We start from the raw sequence: 26,093 nt of genomic DNA, 5'->3' as shown, positions 1-26,093 counted from the left end.
TCTGCATGGGGTTGTTGTGGCCAAAGCACAGCACCCAGCACTTGGACTTGTTGAATGCCATCCCGTTGGACTCTGCCCATCTGTCCAGTCAGTCAAGGTCCCTCTGCAGAGCCCTTCTACCCTCTAACTGACCAACATCTGCTCCTAATGACATCTAATGACTAATTTGTACTGTATTCCCTGACAGCAATTTTGCTCCATTTTAGTCAGATTTTTCTAGTGGGTTTTTGCCCACCCCCCAGCCCTGTTTTTTACTTTGTACCTTAAGCATTGCTTATTTCCTTTGAAGACCTGTACAGGCATGTGTAGACAAAGACCTGATGTTAACATGCCACTCTGAAAGAAAAACAGACACAAACCCAAAAGGCAAAGCAAAAGAAAGAAACCCCCACCAACATAAAAGATGGTTGTCTGAGTCCTGTGCCAGGCTGGTTTGTAGGATCATCTCTGCCCCCCATCCTGCGCCTCAGTGGGTGATCTGCCAGGGGAAGGAGGGAAGCTGGCGGCAGGCGAACCTGGGTTTGGCCCCAGGGCTTCTGTGTGGCTGCTTCAACACAGCCTGCAGGGGCTGCAGGGCTTCATCAGGTGTCTGGCCTTGCTTTGGGGTCGTGCTGCCCCTACCTCAGAGCAAGGAGGGCTATCAGAATTGCACAGAATTAACCAGGTTGGAAGTGACCTTTCAGATCATCGAGTCCAACCTATCATCCAACACCATCTAACCAACTAAACCATGCAACCAAGCACCCCATCAAGGCATTTCCTAAACACCTCCAGGGATGGTGACTCCACCACCTCCCTGGGCAGCACATTCCAATGGCTAACAACTCTCTCTGGGAAGAACTTTCTCCTCACCTCCAGCCTAAACTTCCCCTGGCACAGCTTGAGACTGTGTCCTCCTGCTCTGGTGCTGGTTGCCTGGGAGAAGAGACCAAACCCCTCCTGCCTACAACCTCCCTTCAGGTAGTTGTAGACAGCAATGAGGTCTCCCCTGAGCCTCCTCTTCTCCAGGCTAAACAACTGTGCTCAAGGGCTGTGCTCAAGGCCTCTCCCCAGCCTCATTGTCCTTCTCTGGACACATTCAAGAGTCTCGATGTGCTTCTTAAACTGAGGGGCCCAGAACTGGACACAGGACTCAAGGTGTGGTCTAACCAGTGCTGAGTTTTGAAGTATAGGAGGTCAAAGCTCAGAGGGCTGGGTTTATTCCCCCTGCTGCACTGCACACCAGCAGCAAGGCTTGGGACAGAAACTTTGGTGCTCAATTCAAAGCCACAGGTCACACAGGAACACATCCAGATGGGTCTTGTAAGTCCCCAGAGAGGGAGACTCCCCAACCTCTCTGGGCAGCCCGTTCCAGTTGTCCTGAAGCAAGCAGCATTCCCTTGTATGCTCCAGCAGTAGGACTTGGGTGCGCTTGGAAAGCAGGGACCCTCGTGGCAGGGTGGCTCTGCCTTTGTGCAGCACGGAAGGCACTGCTGGGGGAGGTGAAGGGGAGCAAAGGAAGACAGCAGAGGTGTTGGCAAAGCTGAAGGAGGTCAGGTAAGATGTGCTGACACCTGCAGATGAATGAGTGAGTGAATGCAAAGGTCTAGCTGCGTGCCATTTGTTCAGGGCTTACAGTGCTGTATGGGAGGCAAAGAGAGCACGTCATGGCAGATGCAGATGTGACATGACACTCTGCCTTTTCCAAGGGGGAGGAAGTATAAACAGCTCAGGGGAAAGCATGCATTTCTCATTGCAATGGGCTGCTAGGAACGAGCTCTGAGGCTTTATTCACATGCAGCTTCTCATCTTGTTGCTGTTCAAGGGAAAACATCCCCATGGTTTATTTATTTGAGACAGAAAAGCAGCCTTCAGAACAGCTGGCGTAGTTTCTTCCCAAGGCTGACGTCCAGGTATTCATCCAGGAAGCTGTTAACAAGTCCAGCTACACCCAGGGTTAACAAGCAGGTCAGGATGATCAAGTTCAGGTAAAACCCTGTTACCCTGCAAGTGGAAAACAGAGGGGAAAAGTACTGTTATGAACTGTCCATGGTGTGTTTACAGGGAAGGTGCTTCTCCTCTGGGCCCCTCCGCTTAGGGAAGATGTTGAGATGCTGGAAGGTGTCCAGAGAAGGGCAACAAAGCTGGGGAGGGGTTTGGAGCACAGCCCTGTGAGGAGAGGCTGAGGGAGCTGGGGTTGTTTAGCCTGGAGAAGAGGAGGCTCAGGGGAGATGTTCTTGCTGTCTACAACTACCTGAAGGGAGGTTGTAGCCAGGTGGGGGTTGGTCTCTCCTCCCAGGCAAGCAGCACCAGAACAAGAGGACACAGTCTCAAGCTGCACCAGAGGAAGTTTAGGCTGGAGGTGAGGAGAAGCTTCTTCCCAGAGAGAGTTGTTAGCCATTGGAATGTGCTGCCCAGGGAGGTGGTGGAGTCACCATCACTGGAGGTGTTTAAAAGGGGACTGGATGTGGCACTTGAAGCCATGGTTTAGTTAGTCATAACGTGTTAGGTATTAGGTCATAGGTTGGACCTGATAATCTCAAAGGTCTTTTCCAACCTGGTTGATTCTATGGTTTAGGCTGGATGTTAGGAAGAAGTTCTTCATAGAAAGAGTGATTGGCCATTGGAATGTGCTGCCCAGGGAGGTGGTGGAGTCACCATCCCTGGAGGTGTTTAGGAAGAGACTGGATGGGGTGCTTGGTGCTATGGTTTAGTTGATTAGATGGTGTTGGGTGATAGGTTGGATACGATGATCTTGAAGGTCTCTTCCAACCTGGTTAATTCTATTCTATTCAATATCCTATTCTATATTCTATTCTATTCTATTCTATTCCTATTCTATTCTTTTGCTGCTGCAGGATCACTCACTACAAATAGTCTGACTGTTTGGTGCTCAGGCACTGCTGGGGGTGTAGAGAGCCTGAGAATCTCACTGGTGCCTAACGACCTGATACAAGAAACCTTCCTGGGCATGCCATGCCAAGAGGCTGCTTTGAAAACAGTGAAGCATGAGATTTCCTCAGTGTCAAGGGAGCATTAAAAAAGTCTTTAGCTTAGCCCTATAAGGATCTGTCAGAGCCAGCTGGAGGGAAGGGCAAAGGTTATACAGCTCACATGCAAAGGCTTCTCCAGCACAGACACTGAGTAGTAGGTGCAGGTTCCTGTTATGTCCTTAACAAATCCAACCATGGCAAATGTGACCTGCAGGCCATGTGGTTAAGTGCAGGAGTACAGGTTGTAACCAGTTCTGGGAGCACACAGACCAGGTTTGTCTTTACAGCTAGCAGGGCTGTAGTCAGTGGTTAGAGCTGAGACCCAGGGTGAGGAGTCATTACCTGCTCTCTGCAAGGGCTGCTGGAGGCTTGTTGTGTGTTTTGGGGCTGGGTTCTGCATGCCTGACTTGTGCTAACCTGCTGCTGGAGGTTAGCTGCAGGAGCAGGCCTGCTGATCAAAGCTGGTTCCTAGGGCTGCCAGGCTGACTCACAGCACCTCTCTTAGATGCACAGGAACCAGCAGAGTGTAAAGCTCTAACAGTGGGGCCAGCCACTGCTCTTAGGATGCCTTGAGAGGCTCAAACTATTGGTCTAAGAGTACTGAAATAAAGCATGGGGAAGATTTCTTGAGCAAAAGACTTTTTAGTCTGTTGACTAAAGAAAAGTCCATTATGCTCTGCTTGTCATTTACCTACACAGTTTTGCTCCCCACATTGCCCTAAGAGTTGGTAGTCTTCTGGCTGGTGTTCACTGCATTCACTGTATTAGTGCTTTTCCTACTATGAGATAGAAAATGATCTCGGAATGGAATGGAATGGAATGGAATGGAATGGAATAGAATAGAATAGAATAGAATAGAATAGAATAGAATAGAATAGAATAGAATAGAATAGAATAGAATAGAATAGAATAGAATAGACCAGGTTGGAAGAGACCCTCAAGATCATTGCATCCAACCCATCATCCAGCACCATCTAATCAGCTAACCCATGGCACCAAGCATCCCATCCAGTCTCCTCCTAAACACCTCCAATGATGGTGACTCCACCACCTCCCTGGGCAGCACATTCCAATGGCAAATGACTCTTTCTGTGAAGAACTTTCTGCTCACCTCAAGCCTAAACCTCCCCTGGTGCAGCTTGAGACTGTGTCCTCTTGTGCTGGTTTCCTGGGAGAAGAGACCAACCCCCACCTGTCTACAGCCTCCCTTCAGGTAGCTGTAGACAGCAATAAGGCCTCCCCTGAGCCTCCTCTTCTCCAGGCTAAGCAACCCCAGCTCCCTCAGCCTCTCCTCACAGGGCTGTGCTCCAAACCCTTCCCCAGCTTTGTTGTCCTTCTCTGGATGATCTCAAAGGTCTCTTCTAACCTGGTTAATTCTATCCTCTCCCCTCTCCCCTCTCCCTCTCCCTCTCCCTCTCCCTCTCCCTCTCCCTCTCCCTCTCCCTCTCCCTCTCCCTCTCCCTCTCCCTCTCCCTCTCCCTCTCCCTCTCCCTCTCCCTCTCCCTCTCCCTCTCCCTCTCCCTCTCCCTCTCCCTCTCCCTCTCCCTCTCCTCTCTTCTATTCTAATGCTGTGACTGCCAGCCCTCTTCCCTGAGGGTTTCTGCTGCAGACCTCATGCTGATGCATTACCCATGTTGCATTCAATTACAGTCACTTTTCCCTGCCAGGGAGCCTTGGCTCTCTGCACAGCTGCAGACCACAGCCTGGAGCTTTTAGGCTGCCTTCAGCAGGTAACTCCTTACCTTCCTTTCACGGACTGGACGTAACCATGGAAGTACTTGTAGCGGGTAAACACATACAGCACACCCAGCAAGGAAGCTACTTCTGAGAAGGAAAGATTAATAAAGGGAAAAACAAAGTCAGAAAACTAAAGAAAAGAAATGAGGAATGTCAGCAGTTAACTCCTTCAGTACATTTTCTAGTTGTATAACTCTGGGGCATAGCTACCCATGCCCTGGAAAGTTACCTTGGGAAAGAATCACTCAAGAGAGTTCTCTGTGTGCTTTAATACTGACTGCAGCAGGCTCTGGATAGGGCTTTACAGGAGGGGTGGGCATAGAACTGTCCAATAAACCCCCCAATAATCTCACAGCACTCCCTGAAAGTGAAATCTCAGGAAGTGCCAGGAATCTGTAGACTCCCCAGGTTATCCCAGAGACAGGCCAGTGGCTGGAGCACGGTGGCTTGACCCAGCACTGTCCTTCGGTGGTGTTACAGCAGGTCAGGCTAAAGGGGGGGGTGTTTGTTTTGGCAAGAGAACCTCATTGATGTTGCTAATAACCTGCTTTGCATTTATATAGCAGCTTTTATCCAAGGACAGGAGGGAATGCTGTAGTGAAGTTAGCTGTCTGACCTCCCTGTGGGAAGGGTATAAAGTCCCCTCCCTTTGATAGATGGAGCAGGGGCTGTAGGTCAGTGCATTATCCAGGGCTAGGCAGGGCTGGAGAGGACAGCTCTCCCTGTGCCCCGGATTAACTCCTGCAAACATACCTATGGGAGACATCAGCTGAAAAACGACTTAAATGGCAGGTGAAAATAGTTCTTCTTCTCTTACACATGACAGCACACATCTGTGGTGCTGGGTGGCAGCTGTGATCTTCCTTAATTCAAGTGCCTGTCCACGAGCACATCTAACATTTCATAGCCACTTTGTTGACCTGAGTGGGGCTGCCTTGGATTTACTTTTGGATTTGCAGGGAAGATGGGGACTCTGGCTGTAAGAGAGCCCCAGACCAAAGTGACTGCTTTGGAACAAGGGCAGAAAGGAGAGAAGGAAGCTGATTGTTCAGGAAGGAAAGGTGTGGTGGGCACAAGCTGCTTATCCATTCCCCAGCCCACAGACTTCATGCCTCTAAAGCATCAGCTGGGGAAAGGCAGAATGTAAACATTAGGGCTTTGTCACAAATTTTAGCTCTGCAAGAGTCCACCCTATCACTGTTGGGACCTGTTAGAGCTCTGTGGTGTCTGAGTTCAGAGCATTTGGCCAAAGAAATGCCCCGCTGAGAAATCAGAAGGGGCTTTCCTGAGCCCGGGCTGCACGGCTGAAGCACAATGTCTATGGCTGGAGAAGCTGCTGTGCTGACAGAGCTTCAGTGCTGTGTCCCAGAACAAACAAATCAGAGCCCAGTGGTGGTGGCACTCACCTGGGTTGTCAAACCCCAGATTTACTGGCTCGAGCTCTGGCTCCAGCAGCCAGGGGTCCAGCCACGGGGATGAGGGCTCTGACCTGAGTCTTTTCAGGCTGTCCCCCTTCCAAGGGACCATAGCTGTGGCTTGATGTCCTGTGAGAATTACCACATAATGTGCAAGTAATTGTTGGTGGGAAGGATCTGGCAGCTGCTTTTCTGAATGAGTCACCCTAAGACTCCACTGAATATATGATTGATGTGCTCTATGCTGGCCCCTTGGCTTGCAGAGAGAAGTGAAAGCTGGTGGGGCTGTGCGAGGTGCCATGACTAAGTGGGGATTTTAGTGTCACTGAGCATGCCTCTAGGAAGCCTGTGATAAGGTAAGCCAAATCAAAAGGGGTGGGGGGGGGGGAAGATGTCCACAGCCATTTACCTCCTGATGAAATGTAAGTGGTTTTAAAAGCTGGGCAAAACTTCTCAGTGAAGGTAGAAGCAAAAAGTGTTTACCTTGATTAAAGAACCACCCTGCGGTCCAGAGGAGAGTCAGGAACACTGGGTAAAACTCCACACAGTTTTGCCTGCAGAATAAATTGGAGAGAACATTGGTGTGGCTAGGAAAAGAGCCACACAGTGTGGGACTGTCAAGGAGAATCAGCTTTGGCCGCATTTTGTTGCCCACTGACGTTGAATCCAGTGTGAGCCCAGTTGAAGCAGCCCTGGGCACTCTTAAGAAGCCTCTTCTTTGTAATCCAGAGTAGAAACTACCTAAAATATTTTCCTGGTGTTTAAACATGGACAAGGGACAGGTTGGACTTGATGATCTTTGAGGTCTTTTACCAACCTTATTGCGACTCTGATTCTATGATCCCCAACAGCATGGAAATAAGTAGGACAAATCATCCTGTCCTGAGTGCCTGTGCAGCAGAGGCAGGAAGGAATTTTTGGCACATGGATGTGATGATGCAAACCAATTATCTCCACACTGGGTAGGCAAGTTTTGTGGGTCAGCATTCCTGGGACTGCAAGAGGAAGCAGAGAGCTGTGCACAGGCTGCTTGAATGGCTCTGCTCTGAGGCCAGCTGCCTGTATGCAGTGCTATCCAGGCACAGACAGCACACAACAGAGCTTCTGATGCTGAGGAAAGTTCTTCACAGAGAGAGTTGTTGGCCATTGGAATGTGCTGCCCAGGGAGGTGGTGGAGTCACCATCCCTGGAGGTGTTCAAGAGGGGATTGGATGTGACACTTGGTGCCATAGTCTAGTAGTCATGAGGTGTTGGGTGACAGGTTGGACTTGATGATCTCTGAGGTCTCTTCCAACCTTATTGATTCTGTGATTCTATGGCTGCAACACCTTGATTTGTGGCCACCAGCAGTTTTCCCACCAATATTTTGTTGGAAGGTCTTCCCTTGGTTGTTTTGGATGATTTAAACAAATCAGACAACCTTCTACACCAACATGTTCTGCTATCTAATACCCTGTCTAATGCATTCCAGGTCTCGTTACTGTTACTCACTACAGCTACACCTACAGCAAATGGCATTGTCTGGAATATTCACAGACTTATAGCATTGTTGGGGTTAGAAGGGACCTTAAATATCACCTAGTTCCACCCCCCCATGCCATGGGCAGGGACATCCTCCACCAGCTCAGGTCCCTCAAGACCTCATCCAACCTGGCCTTGAACACCTCTAGGGAAGGGGCAGCCACAACTTCCCTGGGCAACCTGTTCCAGTGTCTCACCACCCTCACTGTAAAGAATCTCCTCCTAACATCCAGTCTAAATCTGTCTTCCTCAAGCTTAAATACTTTTAAATGAATGCTTCTGCATGGAGTCATTAGCTGATCACAAACTGAAGCCCTTTAGGAAAACTCTGTCTTCTTAGCCAGGCTGTTCCACTGCTGCCCACACCAAAGGGGTTTTCTGTCCTCTTGTCATCCACCTGATTGGTGTCAGCCACAGCCCAAGAACTGCCAGCCCTGCTTGCCAGTTCCAGACCATCTGAATTCTTTAAGTGACAATCAACTGTTTCTCAACCTCTACTTAGGTTTGGGTAATCTGGTTGCCTAGTTTGGTCAGAATTTCATGGAATCACAGAATCAATAGGGTTGGAAAAGGCCTCAGGGATCATCAAGTCCAACCTGTTACCCAACACCTCATGACTATTAAACCATGGCACCACATGCCACGTCCAATCCCCTCTTTGAACACCTCCAGGGACGGTGTTCCACCTCCCTGGGCAGCACATGGCCAATAACTCTTTCTGTGAAGGACTTTCTCCTCACCTCCAGCCTGAATTTGAGCAGTGACTGTTGCAAATGAGCTGAACTTACCCCATGATCATTAAAATAATAGCTGGGTCCTTTGGAAAGTGATCTGCTCATTAGTTTTCCTTTTGGTTTGGTTTTGTTTTGGTTTGGTTTGTTTCATTGTTAAGCAAAATATGCAAAGAGAAGGCAATGTTTTAAGAGAGTGGGTTTGCTTCTCTTCTGGCCTGACTTGTTTGTTCATTGCCACCATCCTGATGGCCTCCAGACTTAACTGTGCACGGAATGTTCTGTCGAACTCTGGAGCTCCAGTGACAGCTGGGGGCATGACCTTGTGCTTCATTCTTGAATTCCCCACCAGCCAAGCCAAGTGAACTGCAAAGCAAAAACAAATGACACAGTTCCTCAGTGCAACTGCACCCCTAACAGGTCAGTAATGTCTTAAGCAGAGATCATTGCTCTTCAGCTCTTTCATTTTGTGGAACAGAAGGTGAGCAGCACTAAACCGTCCCTGGGGGTGTTCTAAAAGGGATTGGATGTGGCACTTGAAGCTGTGGTGTGATGGGTTAGTGTCCATCCTGGAAGCAGAGGGAGAGGGCTTGGGAGAGCATTGCCCTCCCTGCAGGGGGTTTTCCCCCTGGGAAACTAAGTTAGTCTGCTCCACTCTCCCTCCCTGCCCAGCAAGGCTATAGAAAGGAGGACACTGCAGCCATTAGGTCTCTTGGGCCCTGCCTTTGCTTGGACAAGGACTGCTGTGGGCTCCCTGCTTCTCTGCCACGTGGTCAGGCCTGCTCCTTCTCCCTGCTACCTCCACACCTCTTCAAAGAGACTGGTTTTGTATTCTTATTTTTTCTCCCATCCATCCTTGTTCCTTACCCTTGTGAACCCTACCTGTTATTGCTACATAGATATATATTGTTTAAAGAGAATTCATTACCTCTGCTCCCAAGCTGACTCCAAATTATTTCTTGGTGGATTTGCTCCTTCCCTTTCTTTTTCCTCTCCATTGGGAAAGAGGAGGGGGGAGCAGGGGAGGGATTCTCAGCCTTGCCCCCATCTGAGCTCCTAAGTCCCAGTTAAGGCTCAAACCACCACACATGGCTTAGTAGTCATGAGGTCTTGGGTGAAAGGTTGGACTTGATGATCTTTGAGGTCTAGTTGTAGAGAGCAATAAGGTCTCCCCTGAGCCTCCTCTTCTCCAGGCTAAGCAACCCCAGCTCCCTCAGCCTCTCCTCACAGGGCTGTGCTCCAAACCCCTCCCCAGCTTTGTTGCCCTTCTCTGGACACCCTCCAGCAACTCAACATCTTTCCTAATCTGAGGAGCCCAGAACTGGACCCAGGACTCAAGGTGTGACCTAGCCAGTGTGGTGTACAGGGGCAGAATGACCTCCCTGCTCCTGCTGGCCACTCTGTTCCTGATACAGCCCAGGATGCCATTGGCCTTCTTGGTTACCTGGGCACACTGCTGGCTCGTGTTCAGCTGCTGTCAACCAGTAGCCATCCTGTATGAGAAACTCCCTCTCTACCTTGTACCTGAAGTTTACCTGGATCCAGAAACCAGGCTCCCACCTGAGTTCACTCCAAAGACCTGTCTGAGGGCAAGCCTAGAGCGTGCCTTCTGTCCTCCTTTCTGGGAGCAGTGGCATTAAAGCACAGCTAGAGGTATTATTGGTGCTGCCTCTGTGCTCCCTTTTTCTCACAGCACTGTGATCACAGTCACACACACACAAAAAGGGCATTTTCCCATCTGTCTTCCCCCCATGTAAGTAATTATGGGCTGCATTCAAGTGACCTCTTCACCTTTCTCTCCAGAGACTAATCAGAGCCTCTCAGCTGTCTCTCTGTAAGGCAGGTTTACAAGACCTTGCATTGTATATGCAACCAGCAAGACCTCCTCCACTCCCACCCATGCATCTCACATTATGCCTGCTGAGTCATCTGTTATTTGCCACCTTGCAGGCCATTCAGAAGGGGAGAATGGCAACAGGGAGGCTTTACAGAACAGGATTCAGGCAGATTGGAACTGATGGAAGCAGAAGAATTGCCTCTGATATTTCCTCAGAAAACTTAACTGAAAAGTTGCTTTCAAGCCTCTGCCACCCTCAGAATGGTCTCTTTCTTATGACAAAAGCCTACATGCTGGCAAATTTTGCCTTGTTCATCAGCCAAAGTGGTAGGTGAGCCATGGTGGTTTGTGTTTTTGAGATGCTTGAACATGCCCAGAGAAGGGCAACGAGGCTGGGGAGGGGTTTGGCGCACAGCCCTGTGAGGAGAGGCTGAGGGAGCTGGGGTTGCTTAGCCTGGAGAAGAGGAGGCTCAGGGGAGACCTTATTGCTCTCTACAACTACCTGAAGGGAGGTTGTAGCCAGGTGGGGGTTGGTCTCTTCTCCCAGGCAACCAGCACCAGAACAAGAGGACACAGTCTCAAGCTGTGCCAGGGGAGGTTTAGGCTGGAGGTGAGGAGAAAGTTCTTCCCAGAGAGAGTTGTTAGCCATTGGGATGTGCTGCCCAGGGAGGTGGTGGAGTCACCGTCCCTGGAGGTGTTCAAGAGGGGATTGGACGTGGCACTGGGTGCCATGGTTTAGTAGTCATGAGGTGTTGGGTGGCAGGTTGGACTTGATGATCTTTGAGTCTTTTCCAACCTTATTGATTCTGTGCTGCTATTCTATGATTCTGTGCTGTGGAGGTTTCAGCCAGCAATGCATTCCTCATTTTCTAGCCAGTTAACCAAAGCAAATCCTCAAGGCCATGGTATAACCCTGGCCTGAGCTGAGTGTGGTACTGCTTAGTCAGCAAGGCTGGAGTTTGGGGGGCAGAGAGACTCTGGTGCCCCAGACAGAGAAAGAGGCTGTGGTATGATAGCATAGCTGGTCATCATAAAATCCAGTTGTTTGGTGGCTGCCACTGTGATTGATGGCAACTTAGCTTCACTTAGGGACAAGTGGGCTTTTATGTGGCAATGAAAGTCAAGCTGTGGCACTGCATAATGGGAGAACTAGAGTCATGTCTGTCACCTTCAACGAAAATGTGAGCCCAGGGTGCAGAACAAGACAGGTGCCAACTTGAAAGGAGCTCAGGGGAGGAATAATTGTTGCATTTTTGTGTTGTTGTTAACTGCACAGGACTTGCCTTTTAGTTCCTTTCTGCTGAGTGGAAAGCAGCAAATGTGCCTCCAGATTTCAGGTTTGTGATTATGACTTAACAAGGGCTAAAGTAAATAATGAAGCAATGGGAGAGCTCTTCTGGCCCACCTGCTGGAGGTGCTGTCATGAGGACTCCAGGAAGCATTGCAGCAGGAGTAAGTAAAGCTTTCCACAGCCCTTTCTGCCCCTAGCATCAAGTTGTTCAGTTCTAGCAGGCTAAATTGCATGGCTGAGGTGGCTGTGAGGTGTGCCTGAGTTGCCTTTGTTTCCTTGTTCTTTTCCTTTGGCTCTCAACTTCAGGTGGCATTTATGGTGACTGAGCTAATGTCCTTACTCTGAACATGTGGGACAAAGCAGGCTTTCAAGGAACACTGCTCTCCAACATTTGTATGTGCTAAAAAGCCTGTGGAGAAGCTAATACCTGTATCACAGTGCATGACTTTGCAGGGTAATTTCCATGGGAAGTGCACAACAACCTTTGGGAAACAATTGAATCATAGAGTTGTCAGGGTTGGAAGGGACCTCAAGGATCATCCAGTCTCAGCCCCACTGCCATGGGCAGGAGGAACACCTCACATCACATCAGGTTGCTCACAGACACATCCAGCCTGGCTGTAAAAACCTCCAGGGATGAGGCTTCCACCACCTCCCTGGGCAACCTGTGCCAGTGTCTCACCACCCTCCTGGGGAAGAACTTCTTCCTAACATCCAATCTGAATCTACCCATCTATAGTTTTGTTCCATTCCTCCCAGTCCTATCATTATCTGACACTCCACAAAGTCCCTCCCCAGCTTTCTTGTAGCCCCCTTCAGATACTGGAAGGCCACAATTAGGTCTCTTCAGAGCCCTCTCTTCTCCAGACTGAACAGCCCCAAAGCCCTCAGTCTGTGCACATAGCAGAGCAGCTCCAGCCCTCTGCTCATCCTCATGGCCCTTCTCTGGACACCTTCCAGCACCTCCAGATCCTTCCTGCACTAGTGGCTGCAGAACTGGATGCAGTACTCCAGATGGGATCTCACCAGAGCGGACTAGAGGGGGAGAATCACTTCCCTTGACCTGCTGGCTGTGCTTCTCTTGATGCTTTGTAGTAATGTCTTGCTGCCTCCAAGAATCACTATGAGTGACTTCCAAAGGTGCTAGAGGATTAGTGGGCTTCCTGTTCTCCCTGTTCTCTCCTCTACCAGTGACTGGGATTCATTCTGTCCTTTCACTAGATTCCTTTCTTGCCCCATCAGTCTGCAAAACACTCATCTCCCAAGCAAATCTTAGCTGCTTAAAACCGGATTCATGACTGGAAGCCACTTCCCACGTTGCTGCTGCTCACTCTTTCCACCCTAGAGCATTTCTGACCTGATTCTACTAACAATCCGTGGCTCTGAGGCACTACATCTTGTACCTCTGCTGACTGCCAAGTGAAACCTGGCTTGCAGCGCTGCTTCGGGGAGGGCTCATTGCCCATTAGCACCTTCCTAACTCAAGAGGGAGAGGCTGGGCAGAACAAACAGAGGAGCAAAGGGAGCACCCAGCGCTGTGTGTATTTTGCTCAGGGGCTGGGCTTACACTCCCCTTACCTGAACTGGTTGTTACACGTGCTAATGGTCGTGGTTTCACAGCACTCATTTGAACTGCCATAGATTAATCCATGTCGGTTTCCCCCTGCTAGGAAGCAAGCCGTGCTGTGAGGCTTTAAATCAGATCAGCAGGTCAGATTCTTCCACGGGTTTCTCTGGGCTTGATGTCAGACTGCCAGTGCAAATTAAACCCCAGGCTAGCTGGGCACTTCTAGGATCTCAGGTAGTGATAGACTGAGAGAGTTTGGGCTATTCAGACTGAAAAGAAGGCTCTGAGGAGACCTGATTGTGGCCTTCCAGTATCTGAAGGGGGCCTGCAAGAAAGCTGGGGAGGGACTTTTGAGGGTGTCAGGGAGTGATAGGACTGGGGGGGATGGAACAAAACTAGAAATGGGTAGATTCAGATTGGATGTTGGGAAGAAATTCTTCCCCAGGAGGGTGGTGAGAGACTGGCACAGGTTGCCCAGGGAGGTAGTGGAAGCCTCATCCCTGGAGGTTTTTACAGCCGGGCTGGATGTGGCTGTGAGCAACCTGCTGTAGTGTGAGGTGTCCCTGCCCATGGCAGGGGGCTTGGAACCAGATGATCCTTGAGGTCCCTTCCAACCCTGACAGTCCTATGATTCTATGAAGAACACACCTATTCCACCCCCCCCTTCCTTTGCAGTTTCCTTGAGCTTTCAAACTGCAGTACTCTTCTGGCTGATGCTTCTTTCTCTGCTTGTTTGTTTGTTTTGAATCCTTCACCCTTGAAAGTTACAAATCAAGGCAGGCAAGCTGAACTTTCAGAGAAGTGGATGGTAAATACTGCCACCACACAGCAATGTTCTGTGATGATTTCAAGGGTATGCTGTAGCTGCTCTGAGATGATGACAGAAAAGGAGAATGTAAATTTTAGATGCTTTTTTTTTCTTTGCCTTCTGTTGTGTTAGGCTTTTTTTAACCTGAAAGGGTCACATTCTCAAGCATTTTTTCCCCCCCCTGCTATTTCAGTAGTTGAGGCTCTGAGAACAAATAAACAGTTGAGCCACACAGATAAGTTTGCAGCACTACAGTGAAAAAAGAGACATCCCCCCCACCCCCCCCAAAAAAAAAGGCAGAGTAATTATATTTAACTTGCTCTGAATCTCACAGTAGTGTAGCACAAATGCCTTCAAAATGTATGTTGGCTCCTGGCATGAACACAAATGCATGAATCAACATATTTCAGAGCAAATAATGACAAATGCTGCTGCAGTTTCAGACTGATGCTCAGTAAAAAAAGAGCATCTCAGCCTTGCCCACTTCTTCCCCTAGTCCTTGAGTCTCAAAGGTACAGGGAGAACAGAAAAGAGAAATCCACTTGGATCTTAAGAAATGTAGTGATGAGGATATAATATGGAATATCTCACAGGATGTTAGGGCTTGGAAGGGACCTCTGGAGATCATTGAGTCCAACCCCCTTGCCAGAGTAGGACCTTAGAATCTAGCACAGATCATACAGGAACACATCCAGATGGGTCTTGAAAGTCACCAGAGAAGGAGACTCCACAATCTCTCTGGGGAGCCTGTGCCAGTGTTCTGTGACCCTCCCAGTGAAGAAGTTCCTCCTCATGTTGAGGTGGAACCTCCTGTGCTGTAGTTTATATCCATTGCTCCTTGTCCTACCACAGGGTGCAAGTGAGCAGAGGCTGTCCCCTCCCTCCTGACCCCCAGCCCTCAGATATTTATAAACATTGATTAAATCCCCTCTCAGTCTGCTCCAGACTAACCAGCCCCAGGGCTCTCAGCCTCTCCTCACAGGGCAGTGCTCCAGTCCCTCAATCATCCTGGTAGCTCTCCGTTAGACTCTCTCGGGTAGATCCCTGTCCCTCTGGAACTCCTGCTACTATACTGAACTCTTATTATTGCTCCTGCTGTCAAGGGTTCCTTCCTTCTTTCATTTCAGTGCCTATCATTTCAATACATTTCATTACTCAGTACCTGTCTCTGTTTCAGAACAGTTTTTACAGCACTTTCAGTCCAGCACTGGTGTATTTGCCATTACAAATTTATCTCACTTTTGAGGTTTTCAGGTGGAGATATCTAGGCAAGACTCAAGCCCAAGACACAATCTGACTTTGGGATAACTTTATAGCTACCAGAATCATAGAATTGTTAGGGTTGGAAGGGACCTCAAGGATCAGCCAGTTCCAACCCTCCTGCCATGGGCAGGGACACCTCACACTACATCAGGTTGCTCAGAGTCCCATCCACCCTGGCCTCAAAAACCTCCAGGGATGAGGCTTCTACCACCTCCCTGGGCAACCTGTGCCAGTCTCTCACCACCCTCCTAGGGAAGACCTTCTTCCTAACATCCAATCTGAATCTACCCTTTTCAGTTTTTTTTCTATTCCCCCTAGTCCTATCACTCCCTGACACCCTACAAAGTCCCTCCCCAGCTTTTCTGCAGCCCCTTTCAGATCCTGGAAGGCCACAATAAGGTTTCCTTGGAGCCTTCTCTTCTCCAGACTGAACAGCCCCAACTCTCTCAGTCTGTCCTCATAGCAGAGCAGCTCCAGCCCTCTGATCATCCTTGTGGCCCTTCTCTGGACACCTTCCAGCACCTCCATATCCCTCTTGTACTAGGGGCTGCAGAACTGGATGCAGTACTTCAGGTGGGGTCTCAGCAGAGCAGAGTAGAGGGGGAGAATCACCTCCCTCGACCTGCTGGCTATGCTTCTCTTGGTAGTTGGGAGTTAGTACAAGCTGTCAGAATAGTCTGATGCCAAAAAAAGTCAGCTAGCAAAACAGACTTGAAAACAAGTTCGCTTCTCCCACATGGAAAAGTCATCTGTCCCACTGAACCAACTCCCTCTCAGACTGCAGAGAGGGGAAACAACACTCCAGTGAGAGCAATCTTAGGAGTTCTCAGAAACTGAAGTTACAGCAGAGCTAGCTGATCCACAAGCAGGGGAAACCTCCCTAAGCCCCAGCCATGCCACCCACCCCCCTCACCCCTGCCAGGATCTTACGTTGCTGGAAGGCAGAGAGAAGAGAGACAGCCGCGAGCAGCACCGATCTGCCAGCCATGTTCCCGGCAGCTTCCGTGTGCAAAGAGCAGAGAGCAACCAGGAAAATCAACAGGTTGGACAATGACCCTGCTTGTCAGCACTGCCCCAAAGGCCTGCCTCGGAAGCAGAGCTTTTGAAGAGTGCAAAAATGACGGTGATTTCTCCTTGCAGGAGAAGGCTCAAGCGCTGCCTGCCAGCCCTGCCTGCTTCTTGGCTGTGTGAAAGCACAGCGAGAACAAACCCAGCCTCTGTGGATTCAGCTGTCCTTTTATGTCTTAGATTCCAGTTGCAGTCTCTCTGGGGGCAAAGAGGTTTTGTTCTGTGTTTGCCCAGGGCCCAGCGTGGCAAGGTCTGCGTCCATCCCTGGGAGCACCACTCGGAAGCAGCAGGGGCAGGAGGCACAAGGGGGAAGTGGAGCTTTGTGCCAGCCCCACGCTTGATTTATGGGGTGTGCTGAACTTGTGTAGCTAAGACTCCCACAGGTGACAGGACAGCCACTTCACAAGTAGCCAGCAATGCAGAAAGGAATTGTTCAGCATGGTTCAAACATCTGAGCAAAGAACAACTTCTCTCCTCATTTCACTGCCTGGAGTGCACTTCCTATAGCTTATGCCTAGCCCTAAAAGTGAGAGAGACTCTCTCAAGGAACATTTTCTCATCAGCTAGCCCTGACTAACAGGAAGCTTCATGTCATTAGCTTCTTATGATCCCATGAGACCACTGGAACAAAAGCAGTGGCCCTATGAGGAGAGGCTGAGGGAGCTGGGGTTGCTTAGCCTGGAGAAGAGGAGGCTCAGGGGAGACCTTATTGCTGTCTACAACTACCTGAAGGGAGGTTGTAGCCAGGTGGGGCTTGGTCTCTTCTCCCAGGCAACCAGCACCAGAACAAGAGGACACAGTCTCAAGCTGCACCAGGGGAGGTTTAGGCTGGATGTTAGGAAGAAGTTCCTCATAGAGAGAGTGATTGCCCATTGGAATGTGCTGCCCAGGGAGGTGGTGGAGTCACCATCACTGGAGGTGTTTAGGAGGAGACTTGATGGGGTGCTTGGTGCCATGGTTTAGTTGATTAGATGGTGTTGGATGATGGGTTGGACACGATGATCTGGAAGGTCTCTTCCAACCTGGTCTATTCTATTCTAGTCTAGTCTAGTCTAGTCTAGACTATTCCATTCCATTCCATTCTATTCTAATTTTATGGTGGTGGTAGAGCAGATATCAAAGAACTACATAGTGGCAGAGGTTCAGATTCTTCCTGGATCTGTCCCTTCTGCAGCTTTATATCACCTCCATCAATATTGGATATAAGTCAGGAAAGAATTGGTTCACACTGTTCTCATCTGAGTGTACAGAAGATTTATGTGCTCAAACTCCCATCAGTGTTAATGTGAGTTGCTATATGCACATAAAATCCCACATGCCCACAGGCCTCCTGGATTTCCTTCTGCCCTTTGGGTATAAGTACACTTCCACCTCACCATCCCTCCCTCCCCCCCTTCCCCTTTGCATATTGCAAGAGCATTTCTGGGATGGCAATTCAGGCCTGTGACAGAGCAGGATTTTATACATATGTAGATAAAAAACAAACCTAAACCACTGCAGAATCTTCTGCTGTAATCACAGCAAGCTTTCCAAGTACCAGCAAAGAGAGGAGTGGAGATTATGACAAGAAGCACCTGCCTGTAATTACAGTGTGGGGCTGGGTTTTGTCAAACTGGTGCTTTTCTGTTTAAAAAAAAAAGTCAAACAAAATAGTGCTTATTGCCTTAAAATGTCTTCAGCTGTTCTCAGCTCTCAGCTGCTCAGAAGTGCAGTGGCTTGGCAGAGGTTATCAGAGGCCGGGCAGGAGAACGGGGCACACACCAGCACACCTGTGCTGCCCCGTGGTGGTCAGGGAACACCTGGGGCTGAATATTCCTCACCTCCCATGACTCAGCTCCTCTCCTAACCTGGAAGGGTCTGGAGATTTTTTAAGGGCAAGCTGAGCAAGCAGGGGTTGCTTAGCCTGGAGATGAGGAGGCTCAGACGAGACCTTATTGCTCTCTACAACTACTTGAAGGGAGATTGCAGCCAGGTGAGGGTTGGTCTCTTCTCCCAGGCACCCAGCACCAGAACAAGAGGACACAGTCTCAAGCTGCACCAAGGGAAGTTTAGGCTGGATGTTAGGAAGAAGTTCTCCACAGAAAGAGAGATTGGCCATTGGAATGTGCTGCCCAGGGAGGTGATGGAGTTACCATCACTGGAGGTGTTTAGGAAGAGACTGGATGGGGTGCTTGGTGCCATGGTTTAGTTGATTAGATGGTGATGGGTGCTAGGTTGGACTCAATGATCTCAAAGGTCTTTTCCAACCTGGTTAATCCTATCCTATCCTATCCTATCCTATCCTATCCTATCCTATCCTATCCTATCCTATCCTAATCTAGTGTGAGGTGTCCCTGGCCATGGCAGGAGGGTTGGAACTAGATGATCCTTAAGGTCTCTTCCAAGCCTAACAATTCTATGATTCTGAGTGGCAACTCTTGAGGGAGGAGGCAGAGCCTAAGACAAGAAGGGGATTCTGCAAACCCTGCCTCTGCCATTCAGCAGCAGAGGAAACGCAGCACACAAAGCCATTTCCCATCCCTTCCTTTGACTTTCCCGGTGAGAGATTTGACATGTGCTGCAAAAGCTGCCAGCCTGGAGAGGGGATGTGGTGGGCCTCTCAGTCACATAACGTCTGAGGAGAGACTCGGGCAAAGTCCCATTTCTTTTGTCAGTTCGTGTGATTATGCCTGAAGATTAGAAGCAGCCCTCCCAGATTCTTCACCCTACGGAAATCAGCGCGGCTTACGCTCCGCGCCCGGCTCACAGGCTAAAGCCGCCGTGGCCCAATATGATCATCTTGCCTGACTGCCTGTCTAATACAGATTGGCAGCATTTCAGCAACGAGCAACAGCTCATTAATAAGCGCTGGGAGCTGGGAGGCAGCGCTGCTGCCAGGCTCCGGAGCGCTTCCTGCGCCGCCCGGTCCCGCCGGCGCTGCGGCCGTATCTCCGGTTTGCAGCAGGGAGTCTTGGGAGCAGCAAGGGCTGGCCTGCGAGATGCAGATCCTGCACGACTTATGTCTGGATCAAAAGCGGGTTTAAAGATTTTCCTGTCGCTATTGACCAGCTGGAAGCAGATCGGCAGGCTGGCGTGGCTGCTGTGATATCTGTAATGCAGGGGATTAGCGGGGATTCAGCAGGAGAATTGCAGAGGTGTTGGCTGTGCATCTCCCGTCTCCCTTCACAACACCTAGCGGATCTGTGACCACGTAGCACTTGCTGCTTTTTAACTTGCTCATCTTGGACACTGAGCTGGCTTGAGAGCAGCCCTGAAGAAAAGGACATGGGGGTGCTGGTGGATGAGAAGCTCAGCATGAGCCGGCAGTGAGCACTTGCAGCCCAGAAAGCAAATCACATCCTGGGCTGCAGCAAGAGAAGCATAGCCAGCAGGGTGAGGGAGGTGATTCTCCCCCTCTACTCCACTCTGGTGAGACCCCCACCTGGAGTACTGCATCCAGTTCTGCAGCCCCTAGTACAGGAAGGCTCTGGAGGTGCTGGAATGTGTCCAGAGAAGGGCCACGAGGATGAGCAGAGGGCTGGAGCTCCTCTGCTATGTGCACAGACTAAGGGAGTTGGGGCTGTTCATTCTGGAGAGGAGAAGACTCTGAGAAGACCTAATTGTGGTCTCCCAGTATCTGAAGTGGGCTACAAGAAAACTGAGGAGGAACTTTGTAGGGTGTCAGGGAGTGATAGGACTGGGGGGAATGGAACAAAAATAGATTCAGATTGGATGGTAGGAAGAAATCCTTCCTCATGAGGGTGGTGAGACACTGGCACAGGTTGCCCAGAGGGGTGGTAGAAGCCTCATCCCTGGAGGTTTTTAAGGCCAGGCTAGATGTGGCTGTGAGCAACCTGCTGTAGTGTGAGGTGCCCCTGGCCATGGCAGGAGGGTTGGAACTGGATGACCCTTGAGGTCCCTTCCAACCCTAACAATTCCATGATGCCATGATTCTATTTCAATTAGCAAACTGCTTCAGCTGGAGGGATTCTTTTCATCCCTACAGAAGGAAGTTTAATTTCATCTTTGTGGAAATCATCTGTGCTTAGGAAGCAGGAGGTAAATTAGGCTCATGGTCAGCCTTATCTGATGCCCTCAGGCGATAAGGCAGAGCTGAGCATTCACTCAGGTTGAGCCAGGCCCTCCAGCCTGGCCAGCTCTTCAGCTCAGCTTGCCTTACAGTCTCAGCTGTGTGCTGTCATTTGCTGCCTGCATCTTCTACCTTTCAGAGACACTATTGGTAAATATTGGCACTTGGTGTCAGAGGGATGCTTGCTTGACTCCAGCTACCAGGGGAATCCAGCAGCCCCTGTCGTTGTCACAGCTGGAAACCTGACAGATTTCCAGGGGGCCTGCTATAGTTACACATTCAGCTGCTCCCAGATTGCTGTCAGGTGAGATGCCCAGTTCCCTGAGATTCACTTGAAGCATTGCATGTCTTGGCTGTGCTAACAGTGGAGGTTAATGGCAGAGACAGGAACCAGAGCGAGTACCTGAGCTTTGAATTCCGTACTGCACTCTCCTCCCATCTGACAGGTCACAGAGCACACAGGGACCTTAGTGCCTGCTCCCTGTAATGTAAGCAGCTGATATTTTGAGTGCTGTATCTATATGGGCCTCCTTGAAAAGAAAAAAACCCTGCAGAGTATCTTCCTTCTGCCATGCTCCTCCACCTCTCTGTTTACCTCCTGCTTCCTAAGCACAGATGATTTCCACAAAGATGAAATTAAACTTCCTTCTGTAGGGATGAAAAGAATTCCTCCAGCTGAAGCAGTTTGCTAATTGAAATAGAATCATCAAATCATAGAATTGTTAGGGTTGGAAGGGACCTCAAGGACCAGCCAGTTCCACCCCCCCTGCCATGGGCAGGGACACAAGGATCATCCAGTTCCAACCTCCCTGCTGTGGGCAGGGACACCTCACACTACAGCAGGTTGCTCAGATCCACATTCAGCCTGGCCTTAAAAACCTCCAGGGATGAGGCTTCTACCACCTCCCTGGGCAGCCTCAGTCAAGTCCAACCCTTCCATGCTGGAGAAGAGTTTGACCCAAGCACTGTCAGGTCAGTCACCGCAACCTGGTTTGGCTTCTGTCTGTCCCCTCAGCTCCATTCTGCATCCTTCCCCAGTGAGATTGCCACTGCTCCCCTTGCTCCCCCCAGCCTCTCCTCATCAGTTATAGGCTCTGCTCTCAAGCCCTCTCCTGCTCACTCACTCCACCCATCTCAGCTCTCCTTTGCTAGATGCCAGCTTAGATTCCAGAGTGGTTGTGTGGTAAAGCTGGGAGGCCTGGAAGCTTTGTCTGCTCCCGGGCAGGGGAGGGGGGTCCCTTGGCCCAGGTCTTGTGTTGCTTGGCAACATATTTCTCTCTCCTCTGACAGTCATTTCCCCTCTCAGCACCTGCTGATGCACACACAACAAATGACAGCAATATTGCAGCTGCAGTTGCTCCTGTTGCTGTTTACTTGTTATTTATGGTTATTGCCATGAGAGGATTTGTAAATGTTTCTGCACATCCTTTCTGGATCAGAACTGATATCCTCACAGGTTTGTGTGGCACAGCTGCATCGTTAGTGAATGGTCACTGCATTTCATTGGTCCTGTTGTGGTTGCTGGTGCTGGACATTTCTACCTTTCAGCCCCAAACTGAGGTTTTGTACTCAGAAGTGCAGAAAATCCAATGTCAGGGAGTCTGGCTCAACTGCCTCCAAGTGTGTCTCTCATCTCTAGGTACACAACAAATTCTGCTCTTTCTGTCCCTTTCAAAAGGACAGTAAGGCTGCCATTAAGATTCCAAAGCACCAACATTTCCATAAAGCCAAAAGCTTTTTTTCCCCTGATGTCTGAGTCTCCATCTTATCTGTCTGCCCTTTCCTCCTCCACACTAACCACTTCCAGCTTAGTCTTTCCAGTTTGCATTTGTGGATGTGCCGAAGAAGAAATGATAGCTTCACTTGCCTGTGCTGTCTGACCCAGCCCAGCAAGAAAGCCAAACCTCCTGTGTTCTCTGCTCTTGCAATGAAAACCCTGCCCAGGCCTTTCCTTGCTCTTTTAATACTCAGGGCAGAGCTGGGAAGCTTTGTTTGTGCTGCTGTTGTTGTTGCTGCCACAACAGGAGGTTGTGCTGCTAGTCAAGTGCTGCCAGATCTTCTGCTGGGCTTTGCCTCAGCTCTAGGTAGGTTTTATTCCATTGGTTAGCACGGATGGCCTCCCCAGCTTGCGGCAAGGTCTGCCAGGCAGGGGACAACTCTGCGGTGCACCGCGGGGATGCTTTGCAGGGACAGAAGCAGATGCACATCTGGCATTGCCCTCTGCTGGGGCATGCCTGAACTACTGGTGGGTGCCCTCTGCTAGCCCAGCCAGAGATTCCCTTGCATGTCCTGAGGGGAAGCCTCTCCCTTAAGAGCTCCTCTCTTTGGGAACGAAGGCTGCCTGCGTGCAGCTGGCTGGTAACCAGAGGTTGGTTTGTGCAGCAGGTGATGGGCATGCAGCATCAGCACGGTGAGCAGCAGAGGAGTTCACTCAGAAGAGGACACAGTCTCAAGCTGCACCAGGGGAGGTTTAGGCTGGAGGTTAGGAAGAAATTCTTCACAGAAAGAGAGATTGGCCTTTGGAATGTGCTGCCCAGGGAAGTGGTGGAGTCATCATCACTGGGGGTGTTTGGGAAGGGTTTGGATGGGGTGCTTGGTGCCATAGTTTAGTTGATGAGATGGTGTTGGATGATAGGTTGGACTCGATGATCTCAAAGGCCTCTTCCAACCTGGTTAATTCTATTCTATTCTATTCTATTCTATTCTATTCTATTCTATTCTATTCCCACTCTTGCCATAAAGAAATGTTTTCCCAATATCCAAGTAATGTGGAAGTGCAGTTAGAATCACAGAATCAACAAGGTTGGAAAAGACCTCAGAGATCATCAGGTCCAACCTGTGACCTAATACCTAACACCTCCTGACTGACTAAAACTTCAAGTGCCACATCCAATCCCCTTTTGAGCACCTCCAGGGACAGTGACTCCACCACCTCCCTGGGCAGCACATTCCAATGGCCAATCACTCTTTCTATGAAGAACTTCTTCCTAACACCCAGCCTAAATCTCCCCTGGTGCAGCATGACACTATGTCATGGTGCTGGTTGCCTGGGAGAAGAGACCAACTCCCTCCTGGCTGCAGCCTCCTTTCAGGTAGTTGTAGAGGGCAAGAAGGTCTGCCCTGAGCCTCCTCTTCTCCAGGCTAAACAACCCCAGCTCCCTCAGCCTCTCCTCACAGGGCTGTGCTTGAGACCTCTTCCCAGCCTCATTGCCCTTTTCTGGACACATTCAAGTGTCTCAATGTTCTTCTCAAATTGAGGAGCCCAGAACTGGACACAGTACTCGAGGTGTGGACTAACCAGTGCTGAGCACAGGGGCAGAATGACTTCCCTGCTTTTGCTGGTCACCCAAGCCTGGGCACTGCCCAGATCAGCTAACATCCCTGTGCTGACTGAATTGCCTTCCTCCACTCAGTGAGAGGCAGCATTGCAGAGTACAGGAAACTGCTGATAAATTAGCAAGAGTTTGAGAGTAAAAGCCATCCCAGTTCCAGAATGGCCTTATTACTCTTTGAACAACCCAAATGCTGCTCAAATATAGTTCCCTTAGCCAGGACTGAAGCAGGGGATGTAGAAATAGGTGGCATTGGCTCGGGACGTTTATTTTTAGGTACCATCTCTCTTTTTTTGTTCTCTTTCTCAGCAGAAGAACTACTTTCATCTTCTTCAGAGGCAGAGTTATAAATAGCTTCCATTGAGATCCAGGGCCTCTGACATGAGTGTGTAGCGCTTCTCCCTGCTGGGCATGGCAATCATATTTCCTTCCACTCTTGCACCACTCTGGCAGAGAAAGCCCCCTCAGCTCCTACAATCCATTAGCTGTTTTCCTGAGGAGGAAGGGGGAGCTTGTGGGGAAACTGCACATTATGTCTTGTGTTGACAGAAGATGCAGCATGTCCCATTTTTGCCTGTTCCCAAGCACTTCCTTAGAGGTCAGCACCTGGTTCCTGTTGGTCTGATCAACACCACGTGCAAACTGCTCCTGTCCTTGCTCTCCTCCTGAGAGGCCTCGAGCACAAGCCCTACAAGGTGAGGCTGAGGGAGTTGGGGTTGTTGAGCCTGGAGAAGAGGAGGCTCTGGGGAGACCTTGTCACTCTCTACAACTACCTGAAGGGAGGTTGATAATACATGGAAGAGGTTCCTGTTTGGTCCTGCTTTGCAGGTTGGGTGCTTTGAAAACTTTAGGTAGGGATTTCTGCAAGGGAGGAGGAAGGAGCTGCTGTGTCCTGGGAGCTGTGGGTGAGCTGAGCCTGGCCAGGTAGGTGAAAGCAATGTGCCTTTCTTTTAGGTGTGTAACCAACCCAATGCTGCTTTGCTTGATGACTAATTCCAGCCTTGTAAGATGTTAAGTCAAGTGTTTTGTAGCTGCCTCTGAAGGGAGCTGGAGCCAGTGCAGGGGAGGGCAAGGAAGCTGTGAAGGACCTGGAGAATAAATCTGATGAAGAGAGACTGAAGGAGCTGGGCATAGTCAGTTTGGAGAGGAGGAGGCTGAGGGGAGACCTCACAGCTCTCTATAGCTACTTGAAAGGACATTGTGGAGAGGCTGGTGCTGGTCTCTTCTCACAGGTGATTAGTGATGGAACAAGAGGGAATGGCCTCAACCTGTGACTGGGTAGGTTTGGACTGGACAGTAGGAAGAAATTTTTCCCATCAAGAGTGGTCAGGGATTAGAATGTGCTGCCCAGGGAGGTGGTGGAGTCCCCAAGCCTGGATGTGTTTCAAGGTGGTTTGGATGTGGTGCTTGGGACTATGGTTTAGGGCTGACCCTTGTAGAGTAGGGTTGATGGCTGGTTGAGGGCCTTTTCCAACATGAGCGTGTCCATCTGTCTGATTTGTGAAAGCTTTGATGCTGATGGGAGGTACCTCTTTCTGCTAGCTGAAATACAGTTGCCATTTTGGCACCAGACACAGCCTGTACCTTCCCTGCTCCTTCCAAGCTCAGAGTGATTTTATTCCCTTGCTAAACTGAAGAGGAGACATCTAAAAACATTTTCCCCTGCTGTAAATCTCTGAGCCTGTGTTTAACACAGCAATGACTTTCCTTAATCAGACTAGGAAGTGGAAGAAAAATGCTGGAGCCTCATAGTCTCCTAGAATACAGAATTAACCAGGTTGGAAAAGACCTTTGAGATCATCGAGTCCAACCTATCACCCAACACCATCTAATCAACTAAACCATGGCACCAAGTGCCTCATCCAGTCTCTTTTTCAACACCTCCAGTGATGGTGACTCCACCACCTCCCTGGGCAGCACATTCCCATGGCCAATCTTTCTTTCTGTGAAGAATTTCTTCCTAACATCCAGCCTAAACCTCCTCTGGCACAGCTTGAGACTGTGTCTTCTTGTTCTGTCACAGGTTGTCTGGGAGAAGAGACTGACCCCCACCTGGCTGCAACCTCCCTTCAGGTAGCTGTAGACAGCAATGAGGTCTGCCCTGAGCCTCCTCATCTGCAGGCTAAGCAACCCCAGCTCCCTCAGCTGCTCCTCACAGGGCTTGTGCTCTAAACCCCTCACCAGAAGAGCCTTGCAGTCTCCATGTATGCTGTGGATGTGTTCCAAGGCAGCTGGCTTTGGCTGGGGAGACACAGACTGACAGCTCAAACCTGCTCCCCAGCCCCTTGCTCAGCTCCCTGCAGGAGGCAGGTCGGTGGGCACTCGGTTTGTTTCACTTGCACTTTGTTTCTGCGCGTAACCGACAGCACTGCACCTGGAGACCCAGGGGGCTGACTGCCAAATGTTAGCATATTTTGTCCATGAGGGCTTGGTACCTCAAGAGCCATCTCAAAACACTTGTGACCTGGCTGTGTGGCAGCCT

The 26,093-nt window shown here is 50.0% G+C and overlaps 1 protein-coding gene across 1 annotated transcript; it reads right to left on the bottom strand.

Moving 5' to 3' along the window:
- Positions 1–1,751: 1,751 nt before the first annotated feature.
- Positions 1,752–16,143, bottom strand: MGST2 (microsomal glutathione S-transferase 2). Its single transcript, XM_054172699.1, has 5 exons — positions 16,073–16,143; positions 8,643–8,742; positions 6,608–6,678; positions 4,715–4,796; positions 1,752–1,983 (listed from the first exon to the last, which is right to left on the bottom strand). Exons 1-5 carry the CDS (start codon positions 16,128–16,130, stop codon positions 1,851–1,853), a joined length of 444 nt encoding a protein of 147 aa, XP_054028674.1. The 5' UTR covers positions 16,131–16,143; the 3' UTR covers positions 1,752–1,850.
- Positions 16,144–26,093: the final 9,950 nt, after the last annotated feature.

Source organism: Dryobates pubescens, chromosome 24 (genome assembly GCF_014839835.1).
Source record: "Dryobates pubescens isolate bDryPub1 chromosome 24, bDryPub1.pri, whole genome shotgun sequence".
NCBI lineage: Eukaryota > Metazoa > Chordata > Aves > Piciformes > Picidae > Dryobates > Dryobates pubescens.
The sequence above is the reverse complement of the archived record's forward strand: the minus strand, read 5'-3'. Positions and strand labels throughout refer to the sequence as shown.